Genomic DNA, 26,533 nt, shown 5'->3' on the forward strand with positions numbered 1-26,533 from the left:
CTGCCAAGACCCCGAATGCCCTTTGGATCAGCTGTCACCAGCAGAGCCAGACGTCACCTGCACTGGGGGAGCAGCACCCATGGCAAGGACAGTGAGGGCTGGGGGCACAGCACTGGCTGGGCGCTGCTCTGTGCCCGGGGCAGCAGAGTGGAGCTGTTGGGCAGGATGACCAGCCTAAGCTCAGCCACACACACAACAGGCTGGGTCCCCTGGGTGCCACAGGGTGCAGAGCTGCTGCCCAGTGGGGGATGACAGCTGACAGCTGAGCTGGAGGGGCTGGGGAAAACCACGACCTTGCAGTGACATGGGCCTGGCCGTGCCATGCTGTGGCCGGGAACATGAGCTGAGCAGCTGCCTGGTGGTGCTTGGCCAGGGGCCGAGGTGCACGGGCTGCTGGTGGCCAGCACCAGAGCTGCTCAGAGGCCCCTCAGAGACCCTCCCTAGCAAGCATGGCCAGCTCGATCCAGAAACAAAATGCCTTCCCAGGGAAAAAAAAAAAAAAAAAAAAAAAAAAGAGACAGCTTCAACCAAGTAATAGCCACAGGCAGGTTTTGTTTTTAAAGCATTTTTATTTTCTTCATTTTGAATTGAATTTTTAAGTGATTTGTCTCACTGAAAATGGACACATTTTGAAATCCCATGTGTTCCCTCCTCTCTGCCCAGAGGGGGTTGGCTGCTGACCCAGTGCAGCGAGCTGGGGGGCTGAGCACAAGCTCCTCATTTTCTGTGGCAGCTTTGTACCTTTTCCAAAGAAAAGACAGTCCTCAGAAAGGAATAACCTCAAGCAAATACCCCCCCTCTCCTGTACCTGGGACTGGTTTTACTGCACCTGGCAAAGAGGGCCAATAGCTGGAGGGAGCAGAATCAGAAAACAAGATTTCCTCATGACTTTCTATTTTATAATCAAACTAAGTGTAGTCATGCCCACCATCCAATGCAGCCCAGCACCTTGTAGGGGTTTTTGGCCAGCACTTGCTGCTCTCCTTGTGAATTCCCAAGAGTCTCCTGAACAACCAGCACTGATCAGACACAGCACAGGAGCCCTGGAGCTCCAGCTCCACCAGCACAGCTCAGAACGCCCTGAGCCAGGCCTGCCCCACTGCTCCAGTGCCACACAGCACTGAGGGGACCTGGTCCATCGAAAATGTGTTGGTTTTGCACCAGAACACATGTGATGCTCCACCATTTTGGTGATGCTCCACCATTTTGGTGATGCTCCACCATTTTGGCGGCCGCCCTGCGCCCGTTTCAGATGAAATGGTGTCGGCACAGCTGCACCACCAGTGGCTGCCATCGCAGCCCCACTGATTGCGGCGCCCTTGTCACGCCGCTCCCGAGCAGAGCTAAATTAGAGCAACTAATTGCACGTCTCTTTGAAACAATCAGAATGACAAATCAGTGGTAATCTCTTCAGTTCTAGAGGGAAGCTATTGCGGCTCGTTCACAAGGATTAATCAGCTTTTCATCAGTGTTATTATACCAGCGCTGCCTCAGGAGGAGCCCCGAGGCCACGCTGGCTGGGCTCACACCATGGGGACACTGGAGCAGGCAGCACGGCCAAGCTGCTCGTTCCCAGCCCTTGTCCATTGGCAGAGCTGCCACTTCCACTCCCAGGCTCCTTGGCCCTCGCTCAGGCTCTGCCTGGGGGCAGCTCTGCCCGAGGGGCTGCACACTGTGGGCAGCAGGAAGCCTGGAGGGAGGCTCAAGTCAGGTACACCCCCCTCAGTGTGACTCTCCAATACACAAAACCATTTTAATGATCAGTGCCAAATCAGAGATCAGTCAAGGAGAAATAACTACAGGTCTCTCCCTTCTACATAATGAGCTGCAGGAGACGCCCTGATGCCCCTCCCTGAGCACAGGGAAGGTTTTCTCCATGCACCACCAGCAGTGCTCTGTGTCTGTCTGGGGCTGCTCCACAGAAATCCCAAACACCCTGTTGAGCAGGAGCTGTCAGCAAGCAGGGCTGCTGCCTTTCAACTCTTTACCACCTGCACTCTGCAGAAAAGCACTCAGCAGCATCCCTTCTTGGCTGATACTCAACATCCAGAGGACACAGGCTGCTAGGGATGGATGACCTAGGCTGGGTTCTGCCAGCCCTACCCCTGCTCCATGGCATGACCACGCCCAAACAAGCCACTTTTGGCTTGACAAAAGCTAAAATGGGAGCATGTTCATCAACCTCTACACTTCCACTGCATTTCATGGCAGTCCCAGAGCACTTTGCATCTGCCCACACATGTTAAGAGCAATGATGGCAGAGAGCTTTACTGAAAATGCCCAGAACTTACGCTGCAACCAGTGGTATTGCCCTTTGGCCAAGGCCTAGGAGGGAAGGATGCTTGAGGGGAGAAAAGCAATTTGTGATACTACTCCATGGACAGAACCGACTGCTTGCTTTTCATGGTTCATCTTCCACTATCAAAGACCTTCCCCTGGTCCACAGAGGTTCTTTTTCCCCACCAAGCAGAACTGAGCACAGGTATGAGCATGGAGTGTGCAAGGAAGAGAGGAGAAGGCCATGGTGCTGCTACAAAAGGCCCCAGAGACAAATTCTTGATCTTTCATGCACTCAGACCAACAGCCCTCAGTGCCCTGAACAAGAGGGCTGAAGCACTACACATGGCTCTGCTGTGCCCTGGAAAAACTCTGTGGCGGGCACGTGGCATTTCAGTCCCCTGTTTCAGTTTACAGGAGCACAGGTCATTCATTCCCTCCCCAGCACAGCCCTGCTGTCTCTGGCCAAGAGGCTGATGGAGAAATCTCTCCACCAGCATTGCCATGGTGAGCCTGCCCATGGGTTCACCTTGTACCAAACGTCCTGGGCACTGGGCACGACTCTTCCTTAGGTGCAGGTCAGTGCTGCTGCCACGGAACCCGCCCAGGGCAGCAGCTCTGAATGGGACAATGCCCAGCCTGGCAGTGGGAGATGGTTCTTGGCATCCAGGAGACAGTCAGCAGCAAGGCCAGCGTGGTGTTGCGTGGGGGCACCGTCGGAGTGGGAATCACCATCTGCAAGGGATGGAGAGAAGAGAGGATTAGCAGCTCAGCCACAGCCATGGAAGCCCAGCTCCCAGCAGCTCCTCCTGGCTCAGACCCTATCCCTGCTCAGCCAGGAAAGAGACTGGCATTACGATGGGCCTGAGGCACCATCTTCCATGGGAAAAATATCAGCCTGCAGCCCATTGCTGGGGCTGGGGAAGGGTGTGCACAACAGCACAGCAGCACTCAGGGCAGCTGAGCACAGCTCTCCTGCTGCCTTTAACAGCTCTGTGCCAGCTCTGCCACATTATAGTGCTTGGATCACACCATCAAAACTCAACAATGCACTTGAGTTACATAAAGGTCCAGCTCGTGGAGAAGAGGCTCTTGACGTTTCCCCCCAGCAGGCTTTTAGGGTACGTTAGGAATGCTAAAACCATAGATGGAAAATGCATGGCAAGGTGAAGTCAGGCATCAGGGTCCTCCAAAACAGTGAAACTAAAACTGCTGAAAAACAGACAAGGAAGCATACAAGGTCACACGCTGCAGCCAGAGGACCCTTGAAGTTGTTTACAGATGGCAAACGTGCACTACATGGCATGCATAACTTCCATTTCCCACTAGCACGTGTGTGGGCACACACCAAGTATAACATGTACATAAAATAATACAGAGAGATATATTTAAGTCCTCTTCATGCACACGTAAAGCCAGCATCCAGGCAACAAACTTCTGCTGAATTCAAAGCCCTGAACTAGGAGAAATCCCTAAAACCAGAAGAGCTCTCTTAACTAAGTGTCTCTCACGCCAGAAGAAGTCCATATTAAAATAAGCCAATCCTTATTGTTTTTTTTCCTTCTGAATATCAAACTCACTACTACCTGGATTTGCCATGCTGGTGCTGGACCTTTGATGCACACAGTTTACCCAGTGCACATTAAAATGCCCATGAAGTATAGTGCTGTACCTGCCCTGCTCCAGATGATGCTCAGCAGATCCCCACTTGCAGTTTCACTCAGGCCAGCTCACTTAGAAACGTCTGAAAGTCAAAGCATTGCTCTCACTCAGGGAGTGTCACGGTGTGTTTCCTAACTGGGGCTCACAAACACAATCCTTCCCCTATGCACAACAAAGGCATTTGGGATCAAAGGAAAGGGTTAACCCCCACGCAGTCATCGCTTGGAGTCCTGGAGGTCTGAGCGCTGCCAACTCCTGAAAAATGGCCACCAGGCAGGCAAGCTGCTGAGAATCATCAGAATAAGATTGGAAGGTGTCCACATCAATCAATCACTTGTTGACAGATGACTGGAAGCCCCTACTGTGCCCGTGGACAGCTGACCAACTCTCGGCTTAACCTGGAGTCTAACATTAGCCTGTTTGCTTCGTGTGGGTGGCTGCTGCGTTATGACCTTAATAGTCAATCAATCTTGCAACGAGCAGTCTGTCTGGCAGAAACATTCATTATCCATCCTATTCATGCATTGAAAAGCTTTATCTTCAAAAACTCTGCGTCACTTAGGGAGGAATAACAGAACCCTGAGCAAGAAAATAGGCCCAGCCCCAGTTTCTAGGGGAAATCCAGATGTTGGGGCTGAGCTCCCACAGCTGCTGCAGCCCCAGATCCGGGGGCACTCAGGGCAGGGCTTGGCCTCCCTTTTATTTCTGGTACCTATTCAGGCTGCTTTGAGGTTGCTGCTCTTGCACCAGCAACTGCTGGAATCAGTGCCAAGAGGAAGACAAGGGGGAGAGATATAAAAGGACAACAAACACACATCAATTAAACCTTGCAAGCTGTTAGTCACACTAGTTAATAAGTTCTTTCTATCTGTAAAGTGCTCTTAGTGACAAATCCTTTAACTGGCACTCAGAGCGTTATTATGGCTTTCAAGATGCCTCTGTCTTTCATGTGCAGCTTCTTGTACACATGTGAGTGCTCCCCGTTGCGCAGTCTGTTTACACTAGTTGTGAGAAGACATCATCAAAGCAAACTGAAAGCAACACTAAATGCTTGAGAAAAACAGAATTTATTCACTTCTGCCTGCTCTGAAATCGCCTTTCACTTAACAAACCACTGCAAACTGCAGTGGCAGGAGCCGGGGAACTGGGCTGGCACAGCAGCCCTCGGCCTCTCTGGGCATCCCCAGCAGCATCCATCTCCCAGCATCAGGCAGGGGGACCTGAACCTGCTCCCAGCAGCTGAAACCTGGTGGTCACCGCTCCAGGGATGAGGAACTGCAGGAGCTGCCCATCCCCTGCTGTGGCCAGGGGTCCTGAGTATGGCAGTACCAGAGCTGTGCCTGGGACAGGACAAGGGTTGGGAACCACAGCTATGCCCCAAGGGTCCTCACCATCACTCATCCCAGCCATCCCTGTGCCATGGGGCACCCAGAAGGTGGTAGAGGCTTTGTTTCAAAGAGCTGAAGCCAGACAAAGCTTTGTGCAAGAAGAAGAGCTCAAGAGGAGCACTCCTGCCTCTCTCGCCACCTGCAGAAACTGGCAAAGGGTGAACACCCACAGGTGCCCCATGGGGCAGTCAGCTTTGCTGGCTGGTCCCTGTTCAGGAGAGGGGCAATGAGAAGGTGGCTCCATCCTCACCTGCACCACACAACATCCCAGGAGAGCAATATGTGACATACAGCACATAAACACAGCAGCACCAGGGAGGATGGGGAGCCAACCCCAAGTGCCCAGTCCAGGGCCAGAGGCCACACAGCACCACAGGATGCCCTTACAGAAACTATCTTCTCCTTACTCAAAGTCAAAGCAATTAGGGCCCTGCAATGTTATATTTAAAAAGAGACAGTTAATAGGAGATCTTCCATAATCCTTCACACTCAGGCTGCCAAAGCAGCCACAGTTCAGCAGGCCTTGTCCAGGCTGATTGTATGTCCTGAAAAACGAACAGTAACTTGCACAGAAGCAAGTTATGTTTCTGCAAACTCTCTTCCACACAAACTAAATATTAATCACCTTAATAGCCATTAATGTGTAATGGTCATTCATTAAATTCAGGAAAATACAAGGCCTCAAAGCAACCATGCCACGGTTTCAGTACCTGGGGCAGTCATGCACAGCACCTGTGCTCCCTGTGCATGGCATGTCCTGGGCCACTGCTGCCCGAAGCCACCCTGTTCATGTGGCACCCACTTCCCACGCTCCCAGACCATGCAGCAGGAGCAGCACTGCCACATCATCACCTCTGGGTGTGCACAGAGAGCAGCCCACTCTGCCAGGACAGCCACCAGGGCTCCCTGTGTGCTGGCACCCATCCACACAGCTCCTGCAGCAGCACGGCCCAGCACACAGGAGCTGTGCCCCTGGGGAGTGGGATGGCAGCAGTGGCTTTTGGGGGCCCTCCAGGCTATCAGTTGCAGGTGACAGCATTAGATCTGCTGCCCCAGAAAGCCCTCTGTGCAACCTGGCCTCCCCTGGCTGGCTCAGGCCTTCACAGATGGTGTCAAGTGGCAACTTTCTCAATTCTGACCTTGCTGGAATTTGCTGCTGGGGGGGACACACCAGTCCATAAAGTTCCTATTAGTGTAAAAGCAGATGTAAGCACTTTGCTGGCAGGGCTCAGCAGCAGGGAAGCCTGCAGTTGATCAGTTCTGCCTCGCTGGTCACTGCAGTCAACAGGAATTACCACAGAGGGTTCCTGTGCCCCTCTCTCAAAGCCCACCCCTCCAAAAAGGATGGTTTAAAGAAGCCAGCCAAGTTCAGGCAGCACTCCAGGATAACACAGTAAATCCACATGATATGTGCTGAGGGGAGCCAGCCCCAGGCAGGAATAGCCAGCAGGAGAGCAGTGGGGATTTGTTTATTGCACAGAACAAATCTAAGTATGGGGACATGCTGCTGCTCCCGTGAGGAGCTGGTGACTGCAGGGCCTTTGTGCCACATGACCCAGCACAGGACAGAGGGACAGGCAGGTGGCAGCTGGGACTGGCCTTTGCCATCAGCTCCCACAAGGACACCCAGCACCCCCGGACTGGCACAGCCAGGGAGCAGCACCTGCCCCTTCCCATGGCACCAAGGGGCCCCCAGAGCCTGGAGCAGCTCCCTGGGCTGGGGACCTGAGTCCCTCAGCCCCTCAGAGCCCAAACAGGCCACAGTGCTCAGCCACAGGGAGGAAAAGGGCAGCAGTAAAGGCTGCTGTGGCCATGGTGCTCCCTGTCACCGGAGGCGTGGGACTGCCAGTCCTCCACCCCCCGTGCTCCCTCTCCATCATGCTGCTCTGGAAGCAGCACCAGCTGACCTGGTTTCAGCCAGTTTTCCTTCATGATTAACACTCCCCGGGCCCATGCTCACTCTGTTATTCTCACCAAATTAAAGAGCAGTCCTGGATCCTCGTTAGATTTGCTCACATTTGAGCAGTGTCATGTGGTCAGTAGCCCATGGCAATACACTAAATTAAAGGCCTAATGCAGAATCCACCTACAAGCCTGACAACTAATGAATCGAGGGCTTCAGGCCCCAGAGGAGCTGCGCTGGGATGAAGCCACTTCACACCAAGCCAGAGCAGAAGTGCAGTCCCTGGGCTGTCATTCAGAAATAAAGAGTTGTTGAATTTTATTCACCACAGGACACAGAAACAACAGCATCCCTGTAACTAAAGCTGGTTTGCCAGAGAGCCAGGCAGCAAGGAGCCCTCTCAGCACTGATCCCCCAGGGCACAGCAGCTCCTGCCTGAACACCAGAGGGGCTGTAAATGACCTCCCACTTGGCTTCAATAGACTGGGTATGAGTCCCCATCAGGGACACCCTGGCTCTTCCCTCTGGTCAAAATTAACACCTCCAAACCACACTGGCACTCCAGAGTGCACAACACAGCCCCTTCCTCTGTGCCCCAAAGGGCTCAGGGGAGCTCAGCTGCCCATGCCACAGCACCCACAGCACCCTCACAGGCATCAGCCAGCACTGATGGGGCTACACATGAGAACAAGAGGCTGTGGCCCCACACTGGGCTGTTAGCACCCTCTCCCCATCCCCAGCAGCAGCTGGGCAAGCACTGGATGTGAGCTCTGGAGCCAGTGCTGCTGCCATCCATTTTGCTCTGAAGCATTTCAAGTTGGAGCTGAAGCCTGGAAAGGTTCAGCCTGTTGCATCAGACAGCTCCAGCCCTGCAAAGGTCAGGGCTGTTTTGGTAAGGAGCTGTTTGCTGAAGCCTCCCCCTCCCCCAGATCCCTGCTCTCAGCCCGGGCTCCTGCACCCATAGCCCTCCCCGTGCTCACACACTCACACTCTGCTCAGCCTTTGGAAATGGAGAAGCTCCACACCAGGACACTGCTCCTCAGTCAGCACACGTGGGCCATGAGCTGTGCAGTGCTCCTGGGGCACCCAGCCTGGCACTGGGGGGGTCTCCCCTCCTCTGTGCCCACCCCTTGTGCCCCCGCTACAGCTGGGAGCCCAGGCAAGCCCTGTGCCAGGGAGTGGTGACCTCTGGCCAGGTGTGTGCTGCCAGTGCCACCACCCACTGTGTGTTCCTGATGGTCACAGTCATGGACCCAAACCTCCCTCCTCATCTCCAAAGCAGAGACAGACCCTTGGCACAAGGACAAAGCAAGGTGTTCTCTGCTCAGGCTGGTCTGAAATGCCCTGGGAAAGCTGCCCCAGAGGGCACCACACTGCAGAGAGGACGCCCAAATCTTTGGGGGACAGGAGAATGCTCCCAGTGACCCCCCAAAACTCCGTGATGGGGCTCTGCAGGCGTGGCTGGGTGGTGCAGAGCAGTGCTGGGAGCAGCCAGCCAGGACTGCAGAGGGAGGAGGGTGGTGAGCAGGGTGGTGAGCTCTATCATAGCCACCCTCCAGCCAGGCACAGGGCATTGTCCCCCTCTCCTCTCTGCAGCTGCCAGCCATCCATCCATCCATCCATCCATCCATCCATCCATCCATCCATCCCTCCATCCCTCCATCCATCCCTCCATCCATCCATCCATCCATTATCCATCCCTCCATCCATCCATCCATCCATCCATCCATCCATCCATCCATCCATCCCTCCATCCCTCCATCCATCCATCCATCCATCCATCCATTATCCATCCATCCATCCATCCATCCATCCATCCCTCCATCCATCCATCCATCCATCCATCCATCCATCCATCCATCCATCCATCCCTCCATCCATCCATCCATCCATCCCTTCCATCCATCCATCCATCCATCCATCCATCCATCCATCCATCCATCCCTCCATCCATCCATCCATCCATCCATCCATCCATCCATCCATCCATCCATCCATCCATCCATCCCTTCCATCCCTCCATCCATCCCAGGGAGGAAAACTTAAGGCTGAGATGTGTTAATTGATGCTGGTGCACAGCCCATCCTCCCCACATTCCTCCATCTGGACAAGGCATCACCACTTCTCTAAAGCCATCTTTTCATCCTAAAGCAAGAGCTGCATTTTAACATTAATTCTTTTTTATTCCTAGACAGACTTAAATCTCATTAATTTTAAGACACTTCAAGCTCTCTTTAGCAGTCCCTAACATAATTCTCCTAACTTAAGATACAAGATACTAGATAGAAGTAGCCAATCCCGTTTATAATTGTATATATGACCAGCAATTCAAATTCACTTCCCTTGATTTAATGTCCTATTTGTATTCTATCAATAAATGGAGTTCTCAGGACCATACTTAAATGGAAGCAGCACTATGCTCTGATAGCCAAAGCCAGCAAAAAAAAATTGCATCACTAAACTAAAATGTCTTGTAGTATATGATTCCTTGACTTATTGTTCTCTCCTCTTCACTGCACTTGAATATTAACTGTTGTATTAATAGCTCACTCTTAATTATCCATGAGTAATGTACTACAACCAGAAAATTAATGGAGGGAAGCACCACAAAAATGGAAAAGAATTCTTCCTATCCCAGATATATTTTCAAGCACACTGTGAGAGGAGGAAGATACACACACTGCCTTGGACACAGCCAGAGAAGAGGCCAGTGCTGGGGAGGGTCCATTGCTGAACCCCAGGGATGGGTCCTTGCCCTGCTGGATTCTCCTTGCCGTGGGAGGGAGGTTCTGAGCAGGGGTCTCATGATGATCCCAGAGAGCATCTGGGCTGGTCTGGAGAGGGGCAGCAGAGCCAGCCAGGGACTTTGGGTCTCCAGCCCAAGATGAAGGAGATGAGTGGAACCAGAGTGTTGTTGTTAAGGAAGACTTTGCCACAAAACACATAATTCAGCTCCAGATTTCACTGTAGAAGGAATGTGAACTTGAAAAGACTGACAAAGGACAAAGTGTTTTCATTGATAACATGGATTCTCAGAGTTAAATGTCACAGCTCAGGGGAGTGCAAAAATATCCTGCACCCTTTGTTCATCACCACCCCTGCTCTCCAAAGGGCACCCAAGAGAGAGGACCTCTCATCTCTGCCAGGACATTTTCCCTCCCTGGGAGCCTGTTGGAAAGTGCTGCTCACCATGATGCCATGACACAGTGTCAGCCCCCGAGCTGGGACCAGGGACAGTGCCAGCATGGTTCCTCCAAGGCAGCCAGGAGCTGCACAGGCTGGGCCACCACATCCATCTCCACGGGTGCAATCCTGGGGCTGAAGACTGGAATGGTGAGGTGCCTAATTAAATATGTGCCTCCCAGTGCTGGAGCCCTGCAGCAGCCATGAATTATGCAGTGGCTCACTTACATGTCAGCAGGATCACAATATTGATGAGCTATCCTGCATGTAATCTGATAAAAACCAAGATAAACTCAGCAAAAATTGAGTGTAATATGATCCTTTCCTTTCAATAAACCACTTCCAGCCCAGCACTGGGAATGTCTCTCCAGGCTTCCTGCTCACCTCAAGCAGCCAAGCCCATCAGCTCCTCAGTATGGCCCAGCAGGGGCACGGAGCAGCAGCAGTGCTGACAGCATTGCCCTGCACTGCACTGGGTGCCTGTGAAACCCACCTGGGGATATTTCTGAGCCCTGGTGCTCTCCACAGCACCAGTGCATTCCAAAAGGTCTGTGTTTTGGCATTTAGATTAATGCTGGAGACAGGGAGGGAGAAGTTGCCATGTCTCACCCTGACTCCCTCCTCTCTGTCTGAGCAAGTGAAGGATGACAGAGTGCAACTCCCACTCGGAAATGCTTTCCAGTGCTCACACAGACCCAAGTCCGATTCCAGCTCCCATGACAAGCTTTGGAAACCTGGGCCAGATCCTTTCAGTACCCTGAAAACAGCCAGCAGCACAGGCTCCTGCCCTCAGCTAGAACACATTCTCCAAGAAACAGCTCAAAGAGAGGGGAGAGGCTTCTGGCCACGTTTGGTCACTGGATCCATGCAGAAGGCTGAGGAATGCAAGCCAAGGACAGAGGATGCTGCTCCCTGCCCCAGCACTCCCCCAGTGCAGCAGGGACTGGGGCTGCTCCCCCTGAACTCTGCAGGACCTTCAGAAGCCCAGCCTGCCCCCCTTCCAGACAAAGCCAGAGACAATGAGCAGCGAGCAGAGTGACTGCCCTCACCTCGGGGACACACACTGGAGCCTCCTCAGCAGCCTCCTTCCCAATGTCCCTGCTGCCCCCAGCTTCAGGGACACAACGAGGTGATCACTTCATTGACAAGAAACAAGCAGTGGATGAAGTATAGACAGGAAGGTTACACCAGCTCTGGAGCCTGCTGGACGCTGGCAGGGGCTGGGGATCCTGTGAGAGCCCATAAACCCCACCACCAACCCCAGTGCTCACAGGTCATTGCAGAAGAGGTGACCATCAAAAGCTCCCTCCCTCCCGAGGGACGTTTACTTCAGAGCACAAGAACAAAGTTTCAAAAGCAGAGCACTGCTGGTTTTCTTTTAAAGTGATATTTCAATGTAAAGAGAGGGGAACACAAAGACCAAGAAATACTCAGACTGGGGGATCTGCCCAAGAGAACCCAGAAATGGCAGAAAAAGACCATTTGAAATAAATGACTGGTTAATGCAAAGATCTCAGTAACTGAGCAAGTGGCCAGCTCCCAAGCTGTGCTGCTCCTCTCTCCAGACCTCTCTGGCCCATGGGAGGGCATTACCTGGGTGAAGCCCAGCTGAATCTGCCCTGAGTGTCAGGGGTGACACCACCACAGTCAGCACCATGTGCCAAACCAACCAAGCACAGGCAGCACCAGGCTCTCCACAGCCACAAGTTCCTCCAGTTCCTGACCTTGCAGGAGGGGTCTGGATCCAGCCAGGTCCTCCTTGCCCCAAAGGCTGCTCTCCCTCATGCCCAGGGGGGCTACCCTGACCCAGCAGGAGCAGCTGAGGGGGAATTGGGCTGGCCCAGCACCCTGCAGGGGTCTCCAGCCCCACTGATAAGCCTACAGGGAGGGACAGGAATGTTGCTGCCTGGAGACGCCTCATTTCACAGATGTGTCTGTGTCTGCGCAAGAGAGAAACTTTCACAGTTTTACTGCTTTTCAAATATTTTAATGCAAGCCATTTGGTGTCATATTTTAAAAAAATGGGTACCAGCACAAGCTACATGCACATTAGCAACTGTCTCTCTATTAGTGTAAATACAAGAAGCAGAAAAGCACAGTCTGACTCCTAATCCATATGGTTATTCCAAATAGATTGCATGGTCTTAAACTTTGGCTTATTAGATGGGATCTTACATATGGAAAGAATTAAAATGCTGGATTTGCAGTGCAGTCTAATCAGAACATGTTTAAATAACGATGCCCCAGCAGCCCCAGAGGGTCACAGCCTCCCAGACACCTGGTGGAGAGGCTGATCCTGCTCCCACAGAAACCACCTCCCCAAAGCCCGGCGCTGCAAGAGCTGCACCGTGGCTCAGGGCAGGGCAGGATCCAGCCTCCAGCGCTCCAACAGAGCAGGCTGCAAGGAGGAAATACCTCATTTCCCACCGACTAGTCCATACAAGCAGAGACAATAGGGCCAAGTGTGCGCTGCCGGCAGTGCTCCCTCCTTGGAGTGCTGGCCAGCACGGGCTGCTCTGCCCTGACTCTTCCTATCTGAAAAAGCCATCAGCCCGCCTGCTCCTTCACTTAGAATGAAAGGTCACTTCAGGGCTTTTAGGGTGTTTTTTTCAAACAAAAGAATTATCTCGATTCGAAAAAAAAACCCACTTTGCCCCGAGATCACAAAAGCTATTAAAAGCAAAGCATGATATCACTGTTAACAAAGCCAGAACTCGTGGGAAGGTGGATATACATTACTTACTTCTGCTAATTCATTTCTGGACAAGGCCAGACTCATCTTGGGTGCTTCAATACTTCCATGTCCACCACCACAAATCTAAACATATTCCCCCACCAGTCTCCCTGCAGCAATCCAAGCCTCTCCCCTCTTATTCCACTGATGTTGTTTCCATGTGAGTCAGTCGCCTTTTTATTGCTCCTCTAAATACAGCTTTCTCCAAAGCTGCTGAATTTCTAGACTTGGAAGCATGACAGAAGAATGCACTGATTCACCCCCCTGCACACAGCTGGCTGACACCTCCCTGGAACAGCTCACCACAGGGAGGGTGACCAGTGTGAGCCAGTATGGATCCAGCAAAGGAGCTGGAGCCCAGCCACATCTCCAGCCATCCTGGACTCTGCAATCTGCCTCTCTGCTGACCAGATGGCAAACACCAAACCTGGTCCCACACCAGCCCCAGGAGTGGCCCTGTGTTGTGTCACACCACCCAAGCTTCAGTCCATGTGCTGGAGCCATCCACAGGAGTTCAGCCCTCTCAGCTCCACCCAGACTCAATGACACTGCTCAGCAATGCTCCCTGTTCTGGGGGGCATCAGAGGCTGTGCAGAGCCGAGGGGGAGAGGGTTTCAAAACCATAGCCAGCCCCTTAATGACTACATCAAGTGGCAAGTCAGTTACTGGTCTCTTAAACTGCCAGAAAACATCAGCACCAGGAACCCGAGTGAGTGTTGAGTGTCTCCTCCACTCCCTGGTGCAGGGAAGTGTGCCACAAGCTGAAGGGCAGCCCATGGCCAGGGACACAAGGAGCGGGATCACATCCCCAGCCCTGCTCCCTCCTTCTTCTCAGCCCTGGCCACAGAAAGCCGCGTGCTGGGCTTCCAACCTGCAAGCAGGAACAAAAGCCAGCCCCTCCATGGAGCTGCAAGGGGGCTCAGCTGTGTGCAGCTGGCAGCACCCAGCACAGGGCAGCTCCTGGGCAGGTCCTGAGAGCACAGCTGAAGCCCAGAATGGTTTCCCCACGGTCCATACTGCCAGCTATACAGGAGCACCTTATTTGTGCCAAAACCATCATCAGATTCTGCTGCCAAAAGATGCAGAGGAACTTGGAAAGGCCACAGATGAATAATGCTGTTCAAACCATCCCCTTGGTACTGAGAGCAGTTCTGCACAAACACACTGCACTGACTGGGGCCTAACAGGGTCTTCCTCTCTCCAGCCTCTCATTACTGAGGATCAGGAAAAGAGAAGGAGAATATGCTCCTTTTGGTTTTTAAGGAAATTATTAAATTGGGCTCAACTTTTCATCTTTCCCACAAAAAGGTGCTCTGTCATCTCGTGCCTGTTCACCTACACAAAGACGAGATGACATCTCTGGCTAAAGGCCGACAGTTCTGCACCTCCTTGTCACTTTTAACAAGAAAATAATCCTGCAGAAACACTTGAAAAACAAATCGGTGTTGACACTCCTCATCTGCTAGGTACACTTTACAAAAGGAAAGAAATACTGCATTAGCGTTTGACCTCCTCACCTTTCTGACATTGGAAGAAAATAAAGAGGGAAGGCTCAGAAAAGCTGATGCCGAAGTGAGAATGTCAGGAGAGCAGGCAGAGCTCGAGGCTGGAGCCCCCAGCACAGCAGGCAGGGCAGGGCTGGGCTGGGCCAGCCCAGGCAGGAGGGAGCTGAGAACATCGAGGGAGCTGCAAGGGGCACACAGGAGTCCCAGGGATGGGTGAAGAGAGGTTTCTGCAGGTGAGAAATTAAAGAGGGACCATCAGCAAAAGCTTCTCAGTCCAGCAAAGCCCTGGGGCTCTGCCCTCGGGCTGGAGTCAGTCCCTCCCCGTGTGTGAGCAAACATCCTCCCATCTGTATTATCCCTACCCCACAGCAGCCCTGTTCCAGCTCCATCCTTGCACCATTCCATGGCTGTGTAGTGCTGAGTGGCTCCCTGCACTCACAAGAGACTGCCTTGTCCTCTAAATGCTCCTGAACCACGCAGCACACTTCCAGCTCCTGACCTCTGCAGCAGGAGCGAGAGGGTTTCCTCAGCTCCCAGCACTGTCAGCTGCTCCCTTCATTCTGGGCACGGTGAATTTCACCTAATAAGTCATGCTAACCCCACCTCCTCTTCCCTGAGCAGAGGCTACCAAGAAATAAAACTGAGCTTTGTCTTCTGAACAGCCAAACACTCTCCACGAGAATGCTCCCAGCACAGGCAGCTTCCCTTGGGACACAACACTCGGGTGACTTTCCACCTACTCAGGCACCAGATGATCTCCCTGCTCCCCCAGTGTGGCTGGGCACAGCTCTGCTGCCGGGCACAAGTCCTTGCCTGTAGGAGGTGGGGGCACTTCGAGGAACTCCCAGAAATATTTTCCCACCGGTAGCTGTTGGCCTGAGCTAATGCGACATGACACGAATCTCACCAGGAACAATGTGCTGACATTCAGAGCCTGCTCACCATGTTCCCAACCACTGTCACTGCACAGAGACCACGGGCAGGGGGATACATTTCCCCCCTGAGCTTGTTTCCAGCACCCCTTTGAGGTGTCACTGCTGTGGAAGGCCTGGCAGTCGCTCCACAAGACAGGTTTGTAACAGGTAGCACAGTGCCATGGTAATGTCAGCGGGAACAGCAGGACAGGGAGGGAGGCAGTGCTGCCTGAACAAGGAGTCTCCTGCAAAGCCACTCTCATTAAGTGTCCAGGCACAGCAGCAGCTTCACATCCTGCAAAGATGGCTCTGCACTCTGCCCCATCTCTGTAAAAGGTGCAGCTACACACGGGAGCAGGAGTCAGACACAAGTGCCAGCTGTTCACAGCCTAAAGACAACCCCTCCACCAACAGCTCCATCTGAGAAAGGGCTCTCTATCTGTCCCTGTGACACCCCCAGGAAAGTGGATTGGAAGTTCTTGGGACAGATCCCTCCAGGCTGCAGGTGGGGAAATGCAGGGAGCATGACAGAGCATGGTTTGTGTGCCGAAACCCCGCCACCCGCCCGTGCCCTGCTTACACAACAGCGTTACACAACACGGCTCTTCCCCGCCTTGCATAAGGCCAGGCACACCCCAAACCCCAGAGACAGCGACGTGCCGGGACAGCAAACCCACCACTGGTCACCCAAAAGCACATTCCCACCATGCTGCCTCCCCACTGGCCCTTCCAGGCCATTCCTGAGAGGAGGCAGCCCAGCACAATGACAAGAAGCATCACAACGTGATACCAGGAGGCAAGAGAAGGAGCTATTTCACCACATCCTGGGAAAACACTGATTTGACCCCAAATCACAGGACCTGGGGAGCTCTTTCTTGCTGCACAAAGAAATTGTTGTAACTTTTGGAGAATTTAAAGTAAATTTTGTTAGAGATCATCCAGGGCCAGCCCAGCACAAGGGGCAAGCTGCAGTTCCATGTATCTGCAGGTGACAAAGGCAGCACTGTGGTCATCACAGTTTGTAGCTTCTACCCCAAGCTGTTGCAAGAAGGAGCAACCCTGCCAGGTGCTGCCATGTACAGCAGGTGTGAACTCCTGGTCTCTGTTTCAAAAAATCCATCCAGTACATCCCAGTGTGTGAAAAACAAAGCATCCACCACACCACACAGCACACAGAAGGCTGCTAAGAAGGATGAGGCTTTAGAGGCTGGCTCTCCCCAGCCACTAAAGTTTCCATTTTCTGCACCCAAGCCAGATGCCTGCAGCCTGAGCAAGGATTTACAACAGCCTCAGCTTCAGAGTCCCTCTGCTTCTCAAGGAAGTATCAGGAAATAAAAGGGCAATTGCATTAGTCAGTCATCAGGAGTTCAGGGTTTCTGCTTGGTTTCAATGACAGCAGGTAAAAAAAAATTGCTCAGCTGCCTGACTGCAGCCAGCAGCCCTGCAGGAGGCCAGGCACGTCCCTTCCCAACACACTGTGTGTGCCACACCACCAACACCTCTGCTCTGGGAGCTGCCAGCACCAAGCTCGGCTCATCCAGGGTCTCCCCCAGCCAGCACAGGTCCCTGCAGGAGCCACTGTCTCAGCCTGAGCTCCAGCAGCTCTTGCCTGTGCAGGGGTTGATGGAAATGCAATCCCTGGAGGCTCTGAGCATCCCCCTGAGGTCCTCCCAGCTCGTGGCTGGTGTGGAGCATTTAATCTCCACTGAAAGTCCCACCAAGAGGAGATCTGCCTCTTCCACAGCTGCATCCCACCAGCATCCTCCTCTCACCTAGGGACGCCAGCCCTGCTCTCCATGGGCCCTACACCCACATTCTCAGTGATGTCCCCATCAGCAAGGTCACAGACGTCCCCACCCACCTGTTAGCTCACAGTCTGCTCCGTGGGAAGGCCACCCACATCTGTGGGAACGCTTTTCAAGGTTACATTATGAGCAAATTCCAGTTTTATCACACCCATAACTAAGCAAATACCACTATCCAGATCTGAAACCCATCCTTGGAAACCCCAGTTACATCCTGCCTCTCCCTCTGTGCATCCCCTTCACACAGCTCTTGGCTGGTGACCAGCCAGCTTCTTTCACCCACAGTGCTCCCCCAAATAATTGCTTTCTTCCCTCATGTAACAACTCCTAAAAGGCAAATCCTTACAACAAAAGCTGAGGTAGCCAAATACAGCTTCTACTAGCCTCTTTCCCTCTCCTCCCCCCAGATATAAATTTTATACTTGGACCTACTAAAGTTGGCTGAAAATAATGATAACTGACAGATGCTGGGTTAAATAGGCCACAGTCTTTCCCTCGGGCCTAATTTAGACCGGATATCAAAATGATACAAAATATCATTGCTTGCCTTCACTCCATCAGGACATCTGCAGACAGACCCATATTAACTCCTTCCTGGGAACATCGTGTTTGCACTGTCACCTTGCAAGAAAAAGCACATTTTAACCTGATCTCCTCCTGCCCTGGATCCTGTGCTCCAAGGTGGCTCCTCAGCAAAATCTCTTTAATTCCAGCCCAGCTCAGTGCCAGGTGCTGGGCAGGTCACACCAGCCTGGGCACAGCAGCCTCAAACCATGACCCACCCGTGGCACTGCAGTGTTTGGGGCAACAGGAGCCCCAGAGCAGCTTGGACACATGGTTTGCACCACTCAGGACAGGTAATTAAAGGCTGTATTTTAATGAATATGCACAAGGGGGCAGAGTCAGAGTTGTGCACCTGAGGTAAAGTTATGCATATTTTAATTTTTCAACACTTGGCAGTGCAACCTCACCACATTCACTTGGCCTCCTGCATCTCCTTTCCTGGGACACTTGTTGGGTTTGTTTCTCTTCAGAGGAAAAGGAAACATTACAGAAGATCTCCTTGGCCTCCATCAAGCCCTCAGGGTAAAGCCCAGGAGCAATCCCAAGCCCCAGCCCAGACAGGGTGATGCCACATCCTCACTGGCACCAGAGGCAATGGGTCCATCCACTGACAAGACTGAAATGTCTAACTACCAAATCTCATTTTCAGTTGCTTATAAATTTACCGAGGATTAACTGATCAGCCCCAATTTTCCTTGGCAAATACATCAGCTGGACTGGATATATTGATTTGAAGATTTAATTCAGAATTTCTTGGTTATTTCTGAGAAATATTTCTCTTGTAAACTCTCCATCTCTCCCACTCTTTTCACTTTAGAGGGCAAAGGCACATTCCGTGTTCTGAAAAAAACATGAGTTTGATTTACAGATTTTTTTTTATTGCTGTCACATAGTTACTGTACTAAACAACAAGCAGTGAAAGCAGCTCCAATAGAAGCAGCAGCGTTACAGCCACCTCCACTCCACACCTGCCCACAGCTGGCTGCAGCTACAGCCCTCAAAGCTCTCCATCTCCGAGGGCTCAGAGCTCCTGAGGCCTCAACCAAACCCACGGAGTGGACCAAGGCTGAAGAAAACACAGTTGGTGCTTTAAAGTGAAGTTGAACTCAAAGAAAATCAGTGCATCAGTTTAGAGTTATAAATGTTAAACTCTGGAAGGGGATCATTTGTGCTCCCATAGACTCATAAAACTGTACTAAACATTAAGTACTACGTTAAAAGGACATTATTCCCAAGTCCCAAATCGAGCATTCAGAAGTTAGGAATGGCTCTGCAACCTGCATTTGACCGTTTCATTCAATTGTGACAGACTTGGGTTGCACTGGTTTTCCTCCCAGAAGCTCAGGCAGGTGCTGGAGCTGCTTTGTGAACAAACTGAAAATAAAAGTGGTGGACACTGATGCCATCAAAATCCAGCTTGGCCTGCTGGAGCTGGGAAGCGTGGGTACAGGAGACAAAAATGGTTCAGGGAAGGCCAGGTGCCCCCACATAGCACGGCTTGCTGTACTCAGCACTGGCAGATGAGCCTGTGGGGCTGGAGAGGGGATTGCACAGAGCCCCCAGAGCCAGGGGAGTAGCCCCCGGCCCCCGGGGCTTCACTGGAATTCACTGGAAGGCTGTGCTGTGGTCCTGCACACCCAGGAACCCTCCCCAGGCTGCCTTGGGCTGGGCGAGTCCTGCTGCACGCTGGAGCTGCGCTGCAGGGCTGTGGGGACGGGCACAGGGCAGCAGGGCTGGGCTGTGAGGTGTGAGCAGTGTGCCAGGGTGTGCCAGGGTGTGCACGAGTGTGCCCGGGTGTGCATGAGTGTGCGCGAGTGTGAGCAGGTGTGCACGAGTGTGAGCAGGTGTGCACGGGTGTGCATGAGTGTGCACGGGTGTGCAGGAGTGTGCATGAGTGTGCACGGGTGTGCACGGGTGTGCATGAGTGTGCACGGGTGTGCAGGAGTGTGCACGAGTGTGCATGGGTGTGCACGAGTGTGATCGGGTGTGCAGGAGTGTGCACGAGTGTGAGCAGGTGTGCACGGGTGTGCACGAGTGTGAGCGGGTGTGCACGGGTGTGCGTGAGTGTGCCCGGGTGTGCAGGAGTGTGTACGAGTGTGAGCGGGTGTGCGTGAGTGTGCACGGGTGTGCAGGAGTGTGCACGAGTGTGAGCGGGTGTGCATGAGTGTGCAGGAGTGTGCGCGGGTGTGCACAGGTGTGCATGAGTGTGCACGGGTGTGCAGGAGTGTGCATGAGTGTGCACGGGTGTGCCCGGGTGTGCATGAGTGTGCAGGAGTGTGCCCGGGTGTGCATGAGTGTGCACGAGTGTGAGCAGGTGTGCATGGGTGTGCAGGAGTGTGCACGAGTGTGAGCGGGTGTGCATGGGTGTGCATGAGTGTGCACGAGTGTGAGCGGGTGTGCACGGGTGTGCACGAGTGTGCCCGGGTGTGAGCGGGTGTGCAAGGGTGTGAGCAGGTGTGCATGGGTGTGCAGGAGTGTGCACGAGTGTGAGCGGGTGTGAGTGTGAGCGGTGTGCACAGGTGTGAGTGTGAGCAGTGTGACCGGTGTGCGCAGGTGTGAGTGTGAGCAGTGTGAGCAGTGTGCACAGGTGTGAGTGTGAGTGTGAGCGGTGTGCGCAGGTGTGAGTGTGAGCGAGCCGGCAGCAGAGCGGCTGCTCCTGCTCTGCCATGGGCAGCAGGGCACGGCAGCAGCCGCCACCCAGGATCGGCTCCTCCAGCTGCCGTGCAGAGCAGCAGCACAGCCCGGGGAGCTGCTCCTCTCCCTGCTTCAGAGGGCAGGGAAAACAGGGATGCCACAGAAAAGGGATTCCCCCAGCCTGTGGGCAGCCAAGCAGTGTTTATACCTGCGTCTGCCGTGCTGAGGTGTCAGGTTAAACTGCCAAAGCATGTCAGAGCCCCCAACAGCAGCTCGGGTGGTTTTACTCACATCGTTAACAAATTGAACTTTGAGATCTGGAAAGGACAATGGCAACAGCCGTTCTGTGGCATTGCACCTTTCCTGGATCACACCTTTCCCCCATGACCTAAAAGGAAGGAGACCAGCATCACCTCTGCTCCTGCAGGGCTGAGATTCTGGGAATCCTAGCAAGTATTTGCACAAATCTGGGCAACCTGGGGCACTGCTCTCTGCTCTCTTGCCTCTCCCTCCCATTGTGGCTGTCCCCAAGAAGGGTTTGCCATGTGATGTCTGAGAGAGCTGGGATTCCCAGAATCTCCAAGCAGGATTTGCTATCTTATTTTGTTTGCTACCTTATTTTCCAAATGAGAAGCCCAATTTTCTGGAAGCACTGCGAACTGCAGGCAGTTATTAACAGGGTGATGGTCCCACTTCTCAGCCCTGCACTGCAGGTTTGACCAGGGCATGCTGAATGGCCAACACAGAGCTGTCAGACAGCCCCAGGTCCCCAAGGGCATCACTGCCAAGCACCTTCCCAGCAGGAGAGCCCAAGGCCTGGATCTGTGCCCTTACCTGGCGAGGCAGGGGCTCAGGCTGCTCTCCTGCACAAGGAATTAATCTCTCCTGCACAGGGAAGCTCTGCTCAGTGCACAGCAGGATGTGCCACTGAGCTGACACCAGCACCAGCTCTCTGCAGCACATCCATATGGCTGGCCAGCAGTGGGCATGTTCTTTCACTTACATTTCCCTCAAGTTTTGATCCTACACCAGGAGGTGTAGAAAGGCAGTTTAATGCCCAGGGTGATCATGCAGCCAGATCATGGTGAGAGGGCTTTTCCAAGCAGAAATGAGACAGCATCACACATTAGCCAGGTCGTGCTGAGCTCAGTCCAGGCCCAGGTGTCTGAGTAAAACCTCCAACCTTGCTCCAGCCATGCATCAAGGGGCACCCACAGGTATCCCCACGTGCCTCACACCTGCACACTCCCCACAGAAGTAAACCCAGGCCTGTCAGCAGAACCAAGCAAGGCAGTGGCTGTGAATGGCTGCTCCCCCTCTCCACCACCAGTGCCTGGGGTGCAAGCAGGCAGCATGGGCTGCACAGCTCAGGGGGTTCCATGGATGCCAGGGAACAAAAATCCCCCAAGGTCCAGAGGGGCACACCCAGACCATCCCTTGCTATCTATTTCCACCCAGCCCCAGCCACACTCCACTGGGATTGAAGAGCCATCTCTTCTCCTGGCCAAGCAGTATCTCCTCTGTGAGCAGACAGAATAAGGCAACAAACTATTTCATTTTTACTATTTGTATTTGACCTTTTTATATTGTTTGCTTTTTCCAGCATAATCCCTTAAGAACACGACTGATGATTTATAACAAAAGAATATCTCTATAGTGGGTGCCTTGCAAGACCTCGCTCCTGCTGCTTTGGAGTGATTTACTTTTGGATTAGCCTCTGATAGAGAAGGGCTCGGCTGACGATTTGCCCTCGTATATCAAAAGGGAAATCCTTAAGACATCACTATAAAACAGCAGGAAAGAGCACCTGCCTGACTCATAAACTTATATGATGTGGTTTAGTCAGATAGGCCATCTGCTTCCCTTACATACCCATATGTCCTTGGCTGCTCCCCGCTACCTCACGGGTAACTTTGGTGATTTTCTCCTTCACTTCCGCAAAGCTAAACCAGAGAAATGAATCGAATGATAAACTTTCATGCAGATGTGAAACAAGTGCAGTAGCCACTGTCTCTGCTTTCCAGTTGCACAATAAATAATGACAGTGGAGGTGAGGAAACACACGCCTGCTCTTCATTAGAGACATCATATAAACTTAATGTGCCAAATCCTGCCCTGGACTACACCCACATGGCTCAGCCAGCTTGGGTGAAGAGAGGAAAGATCCACTCTTGTAGTGTGTCCTTGCCAACCCCCAGCTGTTCCCAGCAGGAGCAGGCCATGGTCCCCAGCATGGCTCCACTCCCGTGCTGGAGGGCAAGGAGTGGTTGCTCAGCCAGAGTTGGCCTCAACCATCCCAATGTTTAGGGAAAAATACAAGAAACTGGAGATTACTCCATTCCCTAGGACAGGAAAACACCCTCCATCCTCATGATTACCTATTTAGGGACTGACTGAGCCAAACTATCTATGAAACCTTCATTCCCAATGACCAAATGGACTTTTGTATCCCGAATTCACCTGTGTCCCTTTTGAATCCATTTTTGCCCTGGCTTCTACAACAACCCATTAACTTCAGGGATATATCTGAACACCATGATATAAAAGGTATCCAGCTTCAAAACTGCTGGCTAACTTCATTACATACCCCCAGCTCTTGCCCTAGAAGAAAGCAATTAATTTTCTAATGAACCTTTGCCTTCCACACATGACTGCACATGGCTGGCCAGCACCCCCAGGGACCAACCCAACACTCCTTTCCCACAGGGACAGCCTGCATCACACAGAAGTTCTTTCATACCACTTTCTCCCCCTTTCAGCCTCTTTAGAGGTTTATTCTGCCTTTTTTGCAAGATAGGGCTTGAGCACATCACTTGCTATATCCAAAATGTGCTTGCAAAGACCACTGCAGCTTCTCCACGGTGTAATTTTGTCTGGTCCTCTATGTGCTTTGGTCATGCACAGCCACCAAACACTGCTGTCCCTTCACACCTCTCATGGGGAGAAACCAGTAGATCCTCTTGCTTTGTGACCCCAGCCACAATCCCAAGGAAAACTCCAGCATGCTGGCCTGGGAAGTGGGAAGTGCCCTGCATGGAGGCAGAGCAAGCTGCAGGCACTCATTCTGCAATGAGAGCATGCCTGCATCCCCCAGCCTGGGCACGCTGCTGCAGTGCAGGGAGAGGGGGGCTCACACCAACCAGCCCTGGGGGCACAGGGGGAAAGAAAAAACCTCCTGTAATTTATGTCCTTTTTTAATGTTTGCCTTGCTTTTTAATTTCCCCAAAACCAAGTCCCTGGGAGTTCATTTTTCTCCTCTGCAATAGAGTAAGGCGAGCGGAGGCTTTTCCGGCTCTCTGGAGAGCTGCCTATAGCCTACCACAGAGTGGATAAAAACCCGCATAAAAAGACCACCCAAGGGACTGGGAAAGTGGTCCCTAGAGGGAAGAAAGAGGCATTTTGTTTAGAAAGGCTGAAGCACAGACAATTACCCAAAGCAGGAAAAAAAAAAAGCCCGGCATGAAATCTCCTGCTCGGCTTTCCCCTCTGAGAGCCCTGACAGGAGCTCTGGACCTGCTGTGCCATGGGCAACAGAGCTGCCAGCACAGGAGAAGGTACCAGGGAGCACACGTGCACACACATGTGTCCTTAGGGAAAAACTGGCAGCACCCTGGGCACAGGAGACACTTCACTGCCCCTCCCCTTAGAGAGACCCCAGTTTATTGCTCACTAACTCTGTGGAGCAAATGGCTCCAGTCCCACAGTGATCTCCACGGAGATCCAGTTATTGCAACACTCGGAGTGCACTTAGCCATGACGTGTCCCCTGTCTGCTCTTACACACCCAGCAGCAACGGCCTCGCACACCCAGGAGGGCAGCAGCCTTGCAGCAGCCTTGCAGCAGCCTTGCAGCAGCCTTGCAGTGGCAGGGCAGGGAGTGCCCAGTGCTCCTGCCACAGGCAAGGCAGAGCACAGCTCCAGCAAGGACTCTCTCAAAGAAATTAAAAGTGGAAAAGGCATCACATTAACCTCCTTAATTTTTAATTTCTGACACACACTGTTTTCTCCTCATTTCAAAGAATTCCAAGTTAATGTCTGGAGGGCAGAAAAATCCATTTCCCAATATGCCTGCTGCAGCTTTTTCACCAATCGACTGCCCTTCCTGGTACAATCACTGGGACATTGATTTTTTTCCTTTTTTTTTTTTTTCTAGAGCATCATCCAAAAATCTATCAATGCAAACAGCATCTTTGAAAAAAATACCAGCAATACAAGGCAGGATGCTTCTTCCACCCTTTAACCCCGATGCTGCAGGAAACCTCTGCCTGGTACCAGTTCTAGCAGCATCTATTGCAGTGTGGCAGGGACAGGGGTGACCCATGAAGCTCATGGCAGTGGGAAAAGTCTAGGAGAGGAGCAGGGGGAAGGAAGAGGCTGCTCCATGCAGTGCTGGACAGGATTTAGGGAAGCTCACTGCAGGCAGCTCCCTGTATGTCCCCCATCCACAAAGGTGACAAGGGACAGACTCATTATCCCAGGAATGAGCAGCTCTGGGCTCACCTTGAGACCTCCGTGGGGAGGGAGAGCTTTGTCCCCCACGCCACAGGGAAGCAGCCATGAGGATGGGCAGAGGCAGAGGAGGATTTTCTGCCCTTGCATTGCCTTCCACGGGACCCAAGGTTGCCCATACAATAGCCTGTGTTCTGGTGAGCATGGCAAACCCGCCTCCTATTACTATGCTAAATAAACACTTCACTCAACAGTCTTGGCACTTATTAAGCACCTGGGAGAGAGACTGCCTCACGTTGTCCAAAACACTCTTAATTACTGTTTAATCAAGATCTCTTCCCCTCTAGAAAAAAAAAAAAAAAAAAAAGAAAAAAAAAGAGGCGGGTAAACATTTGCATGTATTTTCCACTGCAATCACATTACACATCTCTGTGACAAGCAAATTCTTGGCAGAGCTCAGGAAGAACACGCTGCCTGTGCAGGAGCATCGCAGCACAGCCTGCTCAGCCAAATAGCCTTAGGTCCCCCCTTCCTTAGGTAAGAAAAGGAACCAGGAGGATTTCCTGGCACATGGACTAACGCCATCAAATGCTTCTTTTATTTGTTGTTGACACATGTATAACAGTAGAAGAGTCACTAAATAGCCTTGTAATATCTTGATTTATGGATTATTCTTCCCTACAAGTAGCACATGGCAAGGACAACATGTCTTCATGCTGTATCTCTGCTAGCACAGGAGCACTGGATTGCTGCTATTAGCACCCACAAATCCCAGGCAGCACAAATTGGGCTAGATGGGATGCCCAATCCCCCGCTATTAGAGCTGGTGAAGGCACAAAGCACTGTGTGGGTGTCTAGGCACGGATCCTTGCCCTTTTTGTAAGCCTTCTTGAGCTGGATTTTCCCTGAGTGACTCTTGCATGGAGCTTTAGAACTGTGCCTGGCAATGTGCAGCTGTCTCCAGAGGCCAAAGTCTTGGGGGATGCTCTGTGGCATCGCCAGCCTGACTGCCCCAGCCAGCACAAGACCTGCGCTTGGGGGTCAAGATCCAGCACAGAACCTCCCTTCTCCTCCACTTCACACTCAGCTCTTCCTTAAGATACAGGGGAATTGCCTTAATTGATTTAACTGGCAGCTGCAATGCTCTGAAAAATGAATTTATATCAGAGAAACGTAAGAAAAAGAAGGGCTTTTGGGACAGTATCACTACACTGCTTCACACCAAGGGCCAATCCCCAAACGGGCCAGGCAGGGCTCAGTTTGAGACACCACCACTGCCTCCATCACAGTCAGAAACACATCAAGCAGTACCCTCTGAAAGCTCTGGAAAGGAGCAGGATTGTGTCCATGTGTTCCAGCACCTGCCTTGTTCTGTTGAACTAAGTGACAATTACCCGGGATCCACTGCTGGTGATAGATTATCAATGGCATATGACTTTGCATTTTAACAGCCACTAATCTGCCTGCTAAACCCAGAATATCAGATTAAATCACCTAATGTGATCTTTTGAGTAAG

The 26,533-nt window shown here is 52.3% G+C and overlaps 1 protein-coding gene across 1 annotated transcript in view; it reads right to left on the reverse strand.

Moving 5' to 3' along the window:
- Nucleotides 1-555: 555 nt before the first annotated feature.
- The window catches only part of MN1 (MN1 proto-oncogene, transcriptional regulator), an 84,497-nt gene continuing 58,519 nt past the window's right edge, over nt 556-26,533 (reverse strand). The window contains exon 2 of the mRNA XM_077187672.1: nt 556-3,012. Within this exon, the coding sequence (XP_077043787.1) occupies nt 2,846-3,012 (167 nt within the window). The 3' untranslated portion in view covers nt 556-2,845. The remainder of the gene's footprint in view (nt 3,013-26,533) is intronic.

Source organism: Agelaius phoeniceus, chromosome 18 (assembly GCF_051311805.1).
Source record: "Agelaius phoeniceus isolate bAgePho1 chromosome 18, bAgePho1.hap1, whole genome shotgun sequence".
In the NCBI taxonomy this organism is placed as follows: domain Eukaryota; kingdom Metazoa; phylum Chordata; class Aves; order Passeriformes; family Icteridae; genus Agelaius; species Agelaius phoeniceus.